This window comes from Neopsephotus bourkii, unplaced genomic scaffold (assembly GCF_033783945.1).
Source record: "Neopsephotus bourkii isolate Nb327-2 ecotype Australia unplaced genomic scaffold, CSIRO-AGI_Nbou_v1 NB_1526, whole genome shotgun sequence".
Lineage (NCBI taxonomy): Eukaryota > Metazoa > Chordata > Aves > Psittaciformes > Psittacidae > Neopsephotus > Neopsephotus bourkii.
Genome location: NW_026902002.1, coordinates 534,952 through 550,308, shown reverse-complemented (window position 1 = coordinate 550,308; position 15,357 = coordinate 534,952). Strand labels below are relative to the sequence as shown.

At 44.4% G+C, this 15,357-nt stretch overlaps 1 protein-coding gene across 5 annotated transcripts in view; it reads right to left on the bottom strand.

Annotated features, from left to right (window-relative positions):
• Positions 1-15,357, bottom strand: part of SLC12A8 (solute carrier family 12 member 8) — a 58,517-nt gene that overhangs the window by 12,721 nt on the left and 30,439 nt on the right. For 4 of the 5 annotated variants that reach the window (XM_061370009.1, XM_061370008.1, XM_061370013.1 and 1 more), the window contains 4 exons: positions 13,003-13,116; positions 5,084-5,171; positions 3,543-3,630; positions 287-433 (listed from right to left, as the gene is read on the bottom strand). In XM_061370009.1, coding sequence (XP_061225993.1) covers positions 287-433; positions 3,543-3,630; positions 5,084-5,171; positions 13,003-13,116 — 437 coding nt within the window. The remainder of the gene's footprint in view (positions 1-286; positions 434-3,542; positions 3,631-5,083; positions 5,172-13,002; positions 13,117-15,357) is intronic. The other variant, XM_061370011.1, reaches the window with a different exon arrangement.

Genomic DNA, 15,357 nt, shown 5'->3' with positions numbered 1-15,357 from the left:
CTCCTGCATGGGAACCCCATGGGAGAGCTTGGGACAGAGGCAGTGCAGCACAGGGGACAGGCAGAGAAAGGACTGCAGGCAGCTGGCCTCTTGGTTTTATAATAAAACCATCCATTCCCTGGCTTTTCTGCACATGCATAAGGTACCAGGACCTAAGCCTTCCCCTCCCTGCATTTCATGCATCCCCCATCTCACCCTATAAACACATAGCCATTCTGGCTTCTCAAATCATCACTTTTCCTTCAGGTGAAGGTTTGACAGCAATATCAGAGAAAGGTTGACTAACCCCATGTCCAAGGAAAGCAAGCCTGGGGATTACATTCTCCTGAGCAATGCACTGCAGGATCCTGGGTGCTCCATATAGCCCTCCCATGCAGGAGGCCAGGGACGAGATGTACAGCCCTAGCAGAAACAAGAAACCCACCAAGGATACCTAGAGGAAGCAGACAGAATGAGAAGTTGATAATATTGTTCTTTAAAGACCCCCGAGCAGTCTTAAACGCATGTGTTTTAAGAGATCACATGTATTTCATAACACCGCTAAATTAACAGAGTGAGTCTTAGGAAAGCAGCAATTTATCTGGTCTGTGGTATAAAGTGCAAGCAATTAATACAGGAAAATTATCCCATAAAAATAATTTAATACTGAACATCCTGTACCGACAGAGCCATTTGACAAGCTCATATCCAAGAAATTCTTTGCCACTTAGAGCAATTGCACCAAAGCAGCAGCTATTAGATTCCCCTTAAGTAACTGGAAGTGAGTTTATTTCAGGAGAGATCACTTATATACAGTGCTCATCATACAGGAAAAGCTGCCCAGGCTTCCAACCATCCAAAACAGGAAGACAAACCCCTGGGTCCCAGAGGGGAAAACCAATCCTGAAAGAAACCCACAGTAAAACCAAATCAAAATTGCCGCTTAAACAAATGGCATCTCAAAAAATACGCTCTGAAGGATATAATACAATGACCTTATTTTCCTGTCTTCGACGAGAAAAGAATTTCCTTTGGCCAACACAAAACTTAAATCTTTAAAACCACATTGCTAAAAAGGCTGATTTTATTACTGGTTTCTATTGAGCACCCTTTCAAATCTGGAGCATCTCCTATATGCATGGAGGGAAAGCTGGGTAGCTCATGGACTGTCACACAGAATGAGGACTGGGGTCCCTCTGCACAGGTCCTCAGTGCTGCAAACACAGACAGCACATCTAAAAAACCCCCACCCAAATACACAAAACCCCACAACATGAACACTGATCAAGAAAGCCCTGAAATGGAAGTGCTCCTGGTGCCATGGTGTAAGGACGTGAGCAGATACAGCCAAGCAGACTAAGGTCTGGGGTCGCCTGAGCCATCCCCCAGTCCTGCAAGACCATACATGTCTGACAACCAGCAGCCAGCCACAGAGAAAGGCAAGGCTGGGGGGAGTAACACCAGCAGAAACACCAGGCAGGGATAATACCCCCAAATTTCAGTCCAGACCCATCCTGCCCATACTCCACTGCAGCAGATCCAGACAGACATCTGTGGCAGAGGATGTCACTGAATGCAGGTCCCCTGCATCACACATGTCCTTTGCTCCCAGCCCTCCTCTCATGGAAAATGAGGTCTAAACAAACATGGCCCCTCCCAGCTTCTGCCCCTGTTGAAGTCAGGCGGCACATGCTTTATTAGAAAGAATTACAAAAACGTACATGGCTAAAGATGATTCAAGCTATATTTGCCTTTTCCTCATGTATAAAACCTGCACACAGCAAAGAGGAGACTGGATAGAAAGCCATAAAATGCTTGTTCTTCGGTAAAGGCGTGTAAAATTAACGTTGGGGTCCAGAATCGCACAAAACTTCCTACCACAACATTTATTTTCCCCATGAAGTCCACTTGGCCTTGTGAATTTTATCTTGTGGGACAGAAGAAACTTGAGGCAAAGATAAGCAATTATCAGTTTCCACTAGACCAACAGACAGAGACTTAATGGGGAATCTTCCCTTCCCTCTCCTCTAATCATGCCCTGCCTTGAGAAATACTTGGAAGACACAAACAGTTGTGCTAGATACCACATATTATTTTAGCTGCCAAAAGTGCTTGCATTTAAATGTACTACTTGGCATTCAAATCAGGGGAAGAGGGGAGAGTCCTTTTCACCGAGGCTGATGAAAGGATTTGCTGGGGGGTTTGAGCATGGGGAGTGTGAATACTTTGTAAGAAATTGGCACTTGGAGCTCATTAGAAGTGAAATTACTGAATCTCATTTTTATGTTTCAAAAGCCAAACAAGTATTGTAAGGGAGAAAAGCAGCCAACCACTCGCTCACCTGTGAGTGACAGAAAGGGAGCATTTGGATGTGTAATAATCTCTCCCCGCCTCTCTCTCTTCAAACAAAGTCATTAAAATCTAAAGCAGCTTGGAATAACTCAAAGAAGCAACATGAATATTGGGATTGCACCACTGTTTTGTTCCATTCTAGGGAAAAGGAAACTGAATTTGCTCTCTGGGGGCTTGGGTTGGTTGGTTTTTATATTTAACATTATTTAATATCTTCACATTCTTTACTGTGAGATTTTTCATCCATTCCACAACCCCATGGGTTTTGAAGTTAAACCACAGCTTTAACAGTCTCTTCAGTGGATTCATTTAAAACTGATTCTTTTAGTTACTGTACTTTTCACCTACTAGGTCATTAACATACAAAGACATTGCCTTAGAGAAGGTAGGCTCATTCTTTTTTTCCCTGAAACAGAGATGATTTTTTACTTTAGCAGAAGCCACACCAATAATATGGAGCTTATTGGGGGGGGCTGGAGGACTTCTAGAGCTACAATTACTTAGAAAGAAAACAAAGCCAGATTTTCAATTTTACATTTTAGCTACAAATTAAATAAATGGCAAACATCTCCATTTTAAATTAATCACAAGAAATAGTGTCAAATATGGTGAACCTATGATTCCTGATAATGCTGAATAACAGAAACATAGCCCTTCTGTATCCCATCTAAAGTAAGGTAACAGCACACAGCAAAATCTTTTGCTGTCTTTTTCAAGGCCTGAAACCTGGTAAGGTTCATTGCCTGTAACACTGCAAACCTCCCTCACGTATATACACCCATGTGCAATGTCTCAAGTTTAATAATCCTATTGTTGGCCCTGCAATTATAGCCCACTAGATGTGGAAATGTAAGCTTCGCTTGACTTAGTAAAGATAGGCAGCAGGGCTCTTTAGAGATTTCAATCTGATCGAAGCTTTCACCAAAGAGAAAGGAAACACTGAATAAAATACAGCATTTATCATTAGACCATATTAGCATATTTTAGCTCTTAAAGCTATTGCTGGGTGATTAGGCCAAGATTCAGCATTACTGGACATGCTGGTGAATGCAAAATTATACAAATAATTTTGCACTGAGATTTGCAACGGGAAAATCCCCCTGAATTTCTATGATTCCTTAGGCTTTGGAAAGTTCAATCATTCAGTGAGGCAGATGGCCACTTGAAAGCACCATTATATAAAACTACACTGGGTTATTCAAACAAGTTACCTTCTCTGCTATCATGAAGTCATAGCGGAGCGACTGACGGGTACAAATGGCTCCCAGCAAAAAAACAAAGACCATGTACAGAAACCACCTGCAAACAATAAGAACACAGTGTTTTTTTTTCCAGTAAGACAAGACCATTGGTATTTCTGCTCATCAGCAGAGACAGGAGACAGTCAAGTACCAGCAGGTTGTGTCTTCAATCACTCTGCATGGGCTGTTCCTGCACTATTTAGCCTCAGGGATTAATTTAACACCAGTCCATGTTTCTTACCCACTACAATGTACCAGGAACAGCTGCAGCATGACCTTACAGTACCCCTGAGGGGAAGCTACCTGCACTATCGATGTGTGCGGGGGAGAATAACCCAGTCCTGGGGACAGACTTTTTTGATAGGGCCTATAGGAGTAATGTTTTTAAACTGTAAGAGGGTAGATTCAGACTAGACATAAGAAAGACATTTTTTATGATGGGATGGTGAAACACTGGCACAGGTTGCCCAGAGAGGCAAGGGATGTCCCATCCCTGGAGACATTCAAGGTCAGGCTGGACAGGGCTCTGAGCAATCTGATCTAGTTGAAGATGTCCCTGCTCATTGCAGGGGGGGTTGGACTAGATGACCTTGAAAGCTCCTTTCCAACCCAAACCATTCTATGACTGTGCAGGTACAGAGGTCCCCTCATCTGGCAGTAACATTAAACACCACAGCCAGCCTGCTCTACAGCCGCAGCCATGATCATCTTCTGGTGTCCCTGGCCTTTCCAGTACTCAGTGGAAGGGATAATTCAGTCTGTCTGCAAAGCCCAGACAGCAGAGATGTAAATGGCCACAGTCCATCCATCTGTGATACTTCTGTGTCCTACAGAATCCCCTCACTTCAAACAAGCACCGACTTTGGCAGGAATCCCTCTAAATTGTAAAGATCCTTTCTGTCTAAACCTTGGTACACAATTAAAAGTAATAATTTCAAAAGCAATTTAGGTGACAATGAAAAAGTCAGGAAAACCTACTGAGATCTGTGGGGTTTTTAATATGTAACAGTATTTTACTCCTGGAAAGCAGAATTTCCTGGGGAGTGAACTCTTGGGATGAAGGGCTCCTGCATTCCTCTGGCCTTGTAGGGTCATTTCACCTGTCTTAGCCCCATTTTCCCATAAAAATTGTATTTTGATTTTTTTATTATTTTCTATTTATACAGAAAAATAAAGCACTTCAAAATCAACAGTAGTAAGTGACAAAATCACACACCCCAGGCCTTTAAGAACTTTGATCCTGTTCTGGGACAGCCAGGCTGCAGCAGCACAACTGCTCTAGCACCAACACAGCTCCCACCCAGCAAAGGAAAGACTGATTACATCGGCATTAACGAACCTATTCTCTAACCCACCCAGAGTTGGTGGTTGTAATGGATAATGGTTTGAATGACAGCCAGCCTTTAATTTTCCAGATGGCTTAGTAATAATAGGCTGATGGGAATGTGAAATAGATTGGTCACATCCAGGGCAGTCTCCAAAGAGTAAATTTTTCCCAATTCATGACTTACGAGGTGCCAATAGCAGCCAGAGACCCCAGGGGGATGTTGGTAGCAGGCTTCTGGAGATCTCCGCTCATATTGAACCCAGCCATCACACCTGTATAGATGCAATTTAATCTAAGTTATAGCATATATAATAGGTATTACAATATGTTATATAATTTAATCAATCAGTTAACTGATTAACCAGTAACAATATCACTTCATTGCACTGCCATACACACAAATATTGGTTTCCATTGATGCTTGGTAAGAAACTGTTCATGTCTTTGAAGCAAGCCACCAATATCACATCTGCAAAGAACCCTTTGTCCAGTTTGAACAATGCTGGGGGGGGAAGCAGAACAAAACCCATCTTATCTTAGTGCAAACCTCACAGAAGACAGTGCTGCCCAGTTGTTGAAAAGATAAATGCTACTGTTCATCACAGCAGTGCATTCAGCAGGTGGTACCACCCCCCTCCAGACCAGATCCATTACAGTTCCCTGCATTCATGGGGGACAACCACCATTACAAAATGGCCTGGCCTGTCTGTGCTTAATGACGATCACATGTGCATTTAGCAGAGGGAATAACAGTGCTCAGCAAGTAGCTGGCACCTTCCAGCCAAGGGATCCGCTTTGGAAGCGGGCATTATCTCTACTTTGCAGATAGGAAAAGAAGCGCTGAGAGGGGAGTGATTGTCCCAGCAGCATGTAGAAAATGTGGTAGGACTAAGAATAAAGTACTGAACTGTTATTTTAGGCCAGAGTACAGGGTACTGTACAATCAGGAATGGTCCTTAACCTAAAAAACTGGCATCTAAGATGCAAGAAAGGGAAACAGGATGAAGCAATGGATTACAGTCTCCATGTTGAGGCTAGGAACCCAAGGTACAAACTGGTTGTGAGGCTTTGCCTATACTTAAAGGAGGAGTCATACTAGATTTACCAAGAAAACACAACTTTTCTTGTCACATTATCTGAAAACTTTTCCTAGAAGACTTCAGATATCTGCTATAAATAAGCAATAAAATAAAAAAAAAATCTGTGATTTGGAATCTTGATAATTCAGACAACTTGAAGTCAGGACAGAAGAGTCTTTTTAAGACATTAACTCCTGTCCATTGCTATCTTGCCCCTCAGATGTCAGACTAACGTCTTCATAAAGGCATATGGGCCAGATGCCAGCCAGCAGCGCTCATGGGATGGTCCCTGGGAGCCGGGGTGAGATCACCACAGAACAACAATGAGAAAAAGGATGCCAGCGCCACGGCACTCACAGCATCTGCCAGCCATGGCAGCAGGGAACCAACCGCACGTCGTTCTGCCACTCAGCTGCCAAGTCCAGCAGTCATCCCTTATTTTCAGAGGGCACAAGACTGATGAAGGCTTCCAGGCAGCACATCGGAGTGATAACATCTCTAAAGCAGCAACACCCCGTTGCATTTTAAAGCTCATTGATTGCTGCTTGGAAGAGTTTTCTCCCTTGACAAAGGGTAGAAGGGAACCATGGGATAAATCCCAGAAGAAAGGGGACAAACCCAGACCAGCCAGATGGATCCTTCCCTACAGACCATGGCTACTGATAGACTGACAACAAGGAGCAACAGCTGGTTGCTAATGGAGGAACAGCGGCTCATCTCCCTGCTCTGTCCCAGGTGTTGCTGCACATCTTTACAGCTCCATCTCCTTGTTTGATGATGGGAATTTTAACACTTCCTCTCCTCACTGTGTTGCCATGAGAAGAGCCAGTTAATGAGCACAAGGCACCCACATGTTGCCAAACACATTGGCTAAGCATCCAAGTCTTTATTTATTCATTATTAATATTTTTTCCTTGATCTTCTTTTCTTTCCCCCTTTGATCATTCCATTCAGCAAACATCTTTTTCTGTCCTCCCCTCCACCACAGAGCCAGAGCCCCAACAGCTACTCGCCAGTCCCCATGGCCCCTGGCATTCCTCAGCTCCTGGAAGAGCTGTCTTCCAGATTCAGAGCAGATTTAAATCCTTGACACCATGCCGAAAACATTACAAATCAAAATGAGTCCAAATTTTCTCCTGGAAGACTATTGTATGGATGTACTTCTGAACAGCCCTGCTAAAAGCCTGTCAATTGGTGTGCTTTTCCACAGATAAAGCTTCCAAGCACTGCTTCTTTTAAGCAGCCACACAATAGGCTTAGCTGGAGGTGAGAAAAGTCAAGAAGGCAGAAGCTGGTGGAAATGATCACAAACATCATGTGGCATGAAGTCTCCAAGAAGCACTCTGGGCACGCTACTTTGCAACTCAGAGGCAAAGCAGAAAGCTAAGAATACTCTGAATTTTTCTTTCAAAGGGTGCAAACTATTGTCAGGACTGCTATTAATCTCATGTGCCTCTTGGCCAAGTTTCCCAAACATCTAGCACCACCTCTGAATCTTGCAGCTTGAGCTTGACTCACCTCTCCCTCATCCAAACTCCTGCCTCAGCAAAGCACTGGGGAAACGCCAAAATGGGGTTTGCTGGACTGGGTATGAAAAAAGCTAAAGACATGTGAGTCATCAGCACAGCGATGACTGCACAGCCCAGGCCTCCTCACTGCTCCCTCCACAGACCCACACGTATTCAGGAGCAGCCAGGAGATCACCTGCCAGAGCCCACATAAACAGGATCTGGACACGGGTGCCTGACCTCCTGCCTGGCAGCAGCTAGGGGTCAGACCCAGGCCAGTGCACACCATTAGCTTCTGTCAGCATCTCCAGATCACCAGAGTCTCATGGCTTCCACTGCCAAAGGCCACGGCCACCACAGAGGGAACCAACACAGATTTCTCAGCCACTCAGGCCAAAGCCATCTTCTCTGTGTTGCAAGTTCATCTCTAACCCGATCAGTCCGTAGGTATGGACAATCTCATAGTACAGATTCATGGACAATGCCAAAGCTACCTGTCCACCACCTCCCAAAAGGTAATTCTCCAGACAAGATGAGAGCTGCCAAAGAGCAGTACTGACAAGGTCTTTTGTGAGCAGCACACCGTCCACCCCACTTTTCAATGAAACCTGGTTAGTTTTCAAACAAAACAAAGCAATCTTCACCATCCATATTCTCTGCCACTGACTGCCAAATAACAGATCTGGCTTGTGAGTAGCCTCAAACAGCCTTTCCAGAGACTCTAGCTACTCAACAGAAGAAAAACCCTACACTTGCATATAAAATTCAATGACACAGAGAAGTTCGGACGTTCCTTCCTCCAGACACAAACCTGTCCCTAGGGAAATGGCCAATCTATTCTGAGCTCAGCAGTCATATCTGCAGGTTGTCCACAGAGAAAATTATCCACCTCTCTGTTTCAATGAGATAGCAGGCTGGATTTTCCACACTGTCTATTATCTCAGACAGCAGCAGATAATGACAAAGCTTCTGGACAAGGAAGCATGACAAAACGGTCAACTCAGCCAGGAAATTATAGCTGAGACAGTCTCTACATTGCTGCTATTCCCAACATAACCCAGTCCTCGGCATCATCCAAGAGCTGAATACATGCACAAGCGGACCACCTACACTGCACATTAGGCACAATCATCACCACCAGCTCTGGCTTCTAACTCCACCAGCCATGGTTTATAACTGTAGATATGACTACTTACAAACACCCAATGCATTTTCCAGTGAACTTGTTATAAAACGTAAAAGTTTTGGGTTTGTTTTCTTTTTTTAATTCATCCAAGACATGAAGAATGGAAAATCTTAGATAAGAATTGTAGCTAATTTTTTTTAAAGGGCCACATTCTCCACTGATGTAAACTGGCAGCTTTCCATTGACTTCAATGGAGTTGTGCCAGTTTACATCATCGAATAGCTTAGCCCAAAACTTCTAAATCCATTTGCTGTCATTTTGCAAATGCAAAATACAATTTATTTCAGAACTGGTTTCAGTATACTGATATTTGTGATCCTGCCCCTTTATTCTGCTCTCGTGAGACCTCACTTGGAGTATCGTGTGCAGTTCTGGTGTCCTCAACATAAAAAGGACATGGATCTCTTGGAACAAGTCCAGAGGAGGGCCACGAGAATGATCAGGGGACTGGAGCACCTCCCATATAAAGACAGGCTGAGAAAGTTGGGGCTGTTCAGCCTGGAGAAGAGAAGGCTGCATGGAGACCTCATAGCAGCCTTCCAGTATCTGAAGGGCGCCTATAGGGATGCTGAGGATGGACTCTTCATTAAGGACTGTAGTGATAGGACAAGGGGCAACGGGTTAAAACTTAAACAGGGGAAGTTTAGATTGGATATAAGGAGGAAATTCTTTCCTGTTAGGGTGGTGAGGCACTGGCATGGGTTGCCCAAGGAGGTTGTGAATGCTCCATCCCTGGCAGTGTTCAAGTCCAGGTTGGACGAGGCCTTGGGTGATATGGTTTAGAGCGAGGTGTCCCTGCCCATGGCAGGGGGGTTGGAACTTAATGATCTTAAGGTCCTTTCCAACCCTAACCATTCTATGATCCTATGATTCTGTATTTTCCACTAACACCACTTCAAACATCATCTTACTTTCTTGTATCACATGACAACACACTCCTTTCATTAGACAGGAAACCTCAGGGGTTTAGTAGAAAAACATTCTCTGCACAACAGAAACAGCGTGTAACTTCATTTTAAAAGTGCAATGACAGTCGCATGGCTGCTGCTAGGAGGTGAACATGGGCAGGCAGCTCCCAAGACTCCTTCCCCATGCAAAGCCCTGGTTAGATGGGCAGCTGGCTGTTTGCATATCACAGCACAGCAGCAAAGCATGTGCATCAAGAAGGTGTTTACAAACACAAAGGAAAACATCTGGTTAATGCACGGAATCTCTATAGGGGTTATGTTCACATCAAAAAGTTAGTCTTTTTGATAGAAGACAGCAAATACAACTCTTCCATGCCCATTCACTCCCATTTAAACCAGCTCTAAAGCTATGTTTTGGAATGAGCTACTTCTTGATTATTAAATTACAAACTTGAAGGAGTAAACCAGCTACACTGCATATCCAGCTGAAATGGCTTAAACAGCTATTACCCAGGAAGTAAACAGATCAGCCTCTGCTTACTACTGCTCAACCATAAAACTGGGATAACTTCACTTGTGTTGCTGGAGTTGTACCAATAAAATACAGAGAAACAGAGAAAGCAACCCAACCTGGAGTGAAGCAATCCAAGGAGGATGCTCATAAGAGGCAGCATGTTGCTACCGGTCTTTGAAAGGCTGGCACGACCATCCCATTCCCTGCAGCTGAAGCACACTCAGCTGCTCCTCCTGCCCATTCAGTCTGTCAAGGGTCTCCCCTCAGGTCCTGCTCCCTTTTCCTGAAGTGGCTGCCCCTCTTTGCTTTTACAGCTACTAGCCAGTATTTCCGTAGTTTCCCTTTCACTGCTATTTCTGGTGGAAAAGGGCAACTTAAAGCCACTTTTCAATATATCCCAGAGACCAAACTTAGCTCAATTGCATTCAGATAACCATTTCAGAGGGAGAAGAAAGAGCTTACCCCAAAGAGATCAAAACCGTTTCACTTCAAAGAGGAACATTTCATACCAAAAAGGCCCAAACATCTTGTTTCACAATTTCCTAAACATTTTTTAAAAAAACCTTTGTTCTCAAAACAGCATCTTAGACTGTAAACTAGCATATGCTAAAAATTAAGAAGAGTAAACAGAACATTTATTTATTAAAGATAAACAGAATGTTTTTTGGGGTCAAAGAAATGTTTCAAACTGGCTCAAAGTAACCCCTCAAAACTAAACAACATTGTTTTGCTGAAACTCTCCCCTGATTTCTGTTAACACAAAGGATTTCACTTCCAGCACTCCAGCTGGGTCACTGCAGGGGTTCCAGCAGAGATAGGTACCACTTGGAGATGGTGCTGGGCAGGAGCAGGAGCACAGGCTGGAGGTGATAACCTGGGAGTGATGCTCCCATGTCCCTGCCACTCCCTTTCATGTGGAGTTGCTGGAGTCTGACACAGCCACTTGCTCACAATCTGCATCACGCTGCCTGCCCTCCACCAGAGGCACTGGCAATCCTACCACATCTCTCCAGCCTGATATTAATTCCACTGCCAAACCCATCCCTGAAGTGTCATCTTCAATCTCGTGGACCGCCTGTCCTGCTGGCGGGCTCGGGCTGCATCCAGGCAGCACCTGCAATGCAGTGGGAAGCAGCTCTGCTCCAGCATGTGGAACACTGAGAAATCAAGGGTCCCGTCTTCAGCCCTAGCATCACACCCCCATCGTAGAGAAGAAGGCAAGCTAAGCCAGCCTGGGTCAGGTGGGACATGGGGGAACCAGCCCCCACCCATTGCCCCAGCCCTGGGAGTTGTCAGCTTTATTCCCAGAGCTGCTGCAATTGCACTGGGCTCCCCAGTTGTGATCTGCAGCACAGAAGTCTTGATGCCCATCATAAATGTTTCTTAAGCACATCACATGTTCTTCCAGATAGAGCACTGAACACAACCCTGTGTTTTATGAGGCTCTTGAACTCCACAGTGCTACAAACAGCAGTAATGAGAGCAATAGCAATGTTATATAGTACCACTGGCACTGCTATTCCAAAGGAATAACTTAAATCCTGTAAATAACCAAGCAATTAAAAAGTACACATGAAAAAGCTGTGCAGCAACCAAAGTAATTATACATCACCCCAAACTTTATTTTCAGAGAATGTTTAACATTACTACTGGTATTACTACTGCTAACTAACAAAGCAACAGCCTGCCAGGGCTTTAAATAAATTATATCTATTAGCTTTGGCATTCTTCCTAGCAGCCAAGCATTGGCAGTGATGAAGAACCATTTAACATGGCTAATCATTGCAATTTTCTGCACAGCTTTTCATAACTATGCCTCTTCTATAACCAGGGAGCTGGAAAAAACTGCTTTCCTGCACCACAGGCAGGGCTCATGAGAAAGGTCTCTTTCTTTGGCTGGGGGACTCGCTTGGGCCAGGTAGAAAGAACAAAGCAACTTCTCCATGGTGCCAATAGTTCAAGCAGGTGAGTTTTCCAGGAGGATGTCTACAGCGAGGCAATAGCCAGCCTCATACGCTGGGAGAGGATTTCAAAGGAAAAGTTGAAGTCCTGCACTGTATACACCTGACGACGACTTCTGCCATCAGTCCGTTCCTCCAGTCCCATCTGTTTCACAAAACCCTTTATTTTGTCTCTCTGTACCACAATTCTATGAACAACTTCCACTGAGCTGCTTAGAGCTAATCCTCTGAAAATTCATTCTGTAATCCAATGATTCATTGCTATGGAAACTACTTATAATTGGTACTTTTTATAGCTTAAAAACAGCATCAACAAAAGGTATTAACTTCAGTTAATAGTTATTTTATTCCCACTGGAGATTGCCAGCTTTGGAAAGTGGACATGAATCTTCCCAGTAATTTAAGGGAATGAATAATATGAAAGTATTCAATTAAGATGATAAACGTGAGCTCTGTTACCATGCAAAGATGCATCTGTGACACCGTGCAGAGTGGTGGGTGAGTACCATAAGCAATGGCATCAGCCCAGCCTGGCCATCTGCCTATGGTAAGGAAAGCCCTCCCGTGCTCTTCCTACCCTTCCCGTGCAATCAAGTCATAAGGCTTATCTTAAAAGATAAATCAGTCTTTTTACAAAGGCTTGACATCTTGTGGGCTGATAGCATTGGCTCAGACCAGTGCCTGAGCCTTTTCCTTGGCAGGGAAGGATTTATACCACTCCATCAACCCATAGCGTTGTCCAGCACTTTCTGACCACAGAGAGACAGAAGAGCACATTCAAGTAAACAGGACTGGGTAAAACTTGAGGTGCTGGAGGAAAGTCTGAGCATTTTTTGCCAACCATATGAGTCCGCTATGGCCAAGTACCATCCCGCTCACCTTGCTTCTGCTCATCTCCAAGGTGTGACAGTGGAGGGAAAGAGAGGGAGGATAAAACTTAACTGTACCTGTGGCAGCTGGGAAAAACACTCCAAAAACAGTGAAGAATGACTCCCCCTGGCTGTAGTCTGGCAGCGTGTTGTTGAACATAAGCTCTTCAGAGTAGCCAACAAAGCCATGTTCTGCAAAGACACACAGGGTGAGAGGAGAAACCACAGGGAGTGCAGGAGATCCTCCAGCCTGCTCTTGGCAACCACCCACCCCCTACACATATGCAACACCAGTGGCTGTTCCCTGGGACAGACTGGGATGATGAATGTCGTCAACTTATTTGGTGGAGGGAGAAGGCAGACAAAAGGTCAGTGTGGTTACAAGGGTGCAAATGCCACGGAAAGGTGTCACAATGCAGGCCAAGCACTTCAAGAGGCACCACCAGGCTGGGCAACTCTCACCAATCTGGAATATGGATCACACCCAGTTCTGGCTGCAAGCAAGCAGGACAGCTTCTTGTAAAACCTGTCCATTGCGGTGATCAGCTAGTATTTATACGCACTTATCCATGCCACTTTAATCCTCTTTCCAAACAGAGCAAAATTATGCAGCCATAAGACAGCTGCATCCCTGGGCAAGCCCTCACACCATATCCCAATCCTGTGTTTCTGCCAGTCAAGCTCCTGTACAGACAAGACGTGAGATGGGCCCATGCTGTGAAGCTGCTACCAACATACCCACCTTATAACATTGGTTGTCAATGCGGCCAGAGCCAGTAACACCAGCTTGTTGCAGGGCAGGCTCTCCCTAACAAGATGGGTTTCCCAATGAAGAAGGAATAAGGTGCTCTAAAACTTCCCACTGCCACTTGTTGCTGCATTATTATCCCCAAACCAGGACTCAACATGGGGCTGTGCATCACGACCAGCTGCCCGCCTCCTAAATCTTTGGCAAACATTTGTCATGGCGCAACAAGGAGTAAATACCAAGACCTTGACCAGCTTCTGCCAGGTGTTTCCAAGGTCACATACACACACAAGCTTTACTTTCCGAATAAAAAGTTTTACAGAAGATGAGGAAAGCAATGCGTAGGCTATCAACATCTTGAAACTGATTTACTGGGTATGTAATGGAGGATCCTGATCCCTCACTTCATGCTAGAAATACAAGCCAAATTCTTCCACAAACCTCAATTTGTTAGGAGTAGCTGAGCCCAACACCTGACATGCTAACTGGGCATTAATCAGGAAGGGGTATAGATGCTTATAGGCAGAAAAGGTAACTCATAAAAGCAGGAATTAAGGAATTCATGATACATCTATGAAAATAATTATTTCATTTTCACCAGATGACCCTGCTTTTTAATGGTGTATCTCAATCTGTGGAAACATCTCCTGACTGTCAGTAATCCAAATGCTCGTGCCAGCTGCGGGTGGAAAGTGAGCAAAGTCAGTTCATTTTTCTCTCCTTCCACTCCAGTCTATTTCCACAAGACATGTGACTGCAATAACTTGAATTTTCTCATTAGCAAGCAGGATGTTGTTTATGGCTGCACAGGGTGATGGCCAGAAATGAAAAAAATACTCCATCAAAGCTGTCCCATGCCTCAAAGACAACATTAATGATGTTTGGACAATAGATTAAACCGGAAAACTAAATCAGAGCTCTGAACGCAAGACATATCCATTTAAAGTCTCAGAATGTAACTAACCACAGAGCTTTGAAGTTGCCACAGAAAAAAACCCTATAGATAATCAAAAGTTTCCTACTACATCTGCATTCATTGTGTTGCCCAAACATGGATGGAAACAAACTGATAGAAGAGGTCTCCTGCTGCTAGGCTTTTTAAAAGCACCAGCTATCTGCATTGGGAACAAGTCCTACATGAGATTTAAAGGGAATAAGCTCAGCACAACACACTGATCTCTGGTCCTCACAGGTGTCCACAGAAAGCACAGCTTCCAGAGAAATAAAGGGGAGATTTGTGTAGGCTGTATGGTCCCATTAGACCAGACCTGAGCTCCTTCAACTGGAATTCACACACACAATAGCATGGCACATGGGCTGCCTGCAAAGCTCCCATCAAGCTGCTTGAGGAGAAATTTGGTCCCTGGCCAAAAGTTTTTTCAGATAGTATGTGCTCCTTATAGAAATGTGAATGTTTCATTAATGAAACAAAAGGAGTGGGCAAAATACTCATCTCACCCCAAGGAGATCTGCGGACCTTCTCCAACCTGTGCTTTGTAGCAGCCGGAACAAATATATCTGTGTCACCCTTGATGAACGCTTGCCCCACCAATTCTTAAGTCTCCTGTGAAGTGGACTCTAGCCTCTCTTGATGGTTTACTCTCATATTTTCCCCATCTCTATCATTTCAGTTTACCCTACTGTCTAACCCAAATCACCCTGTCTGAAGTTCATGATGGTATTTC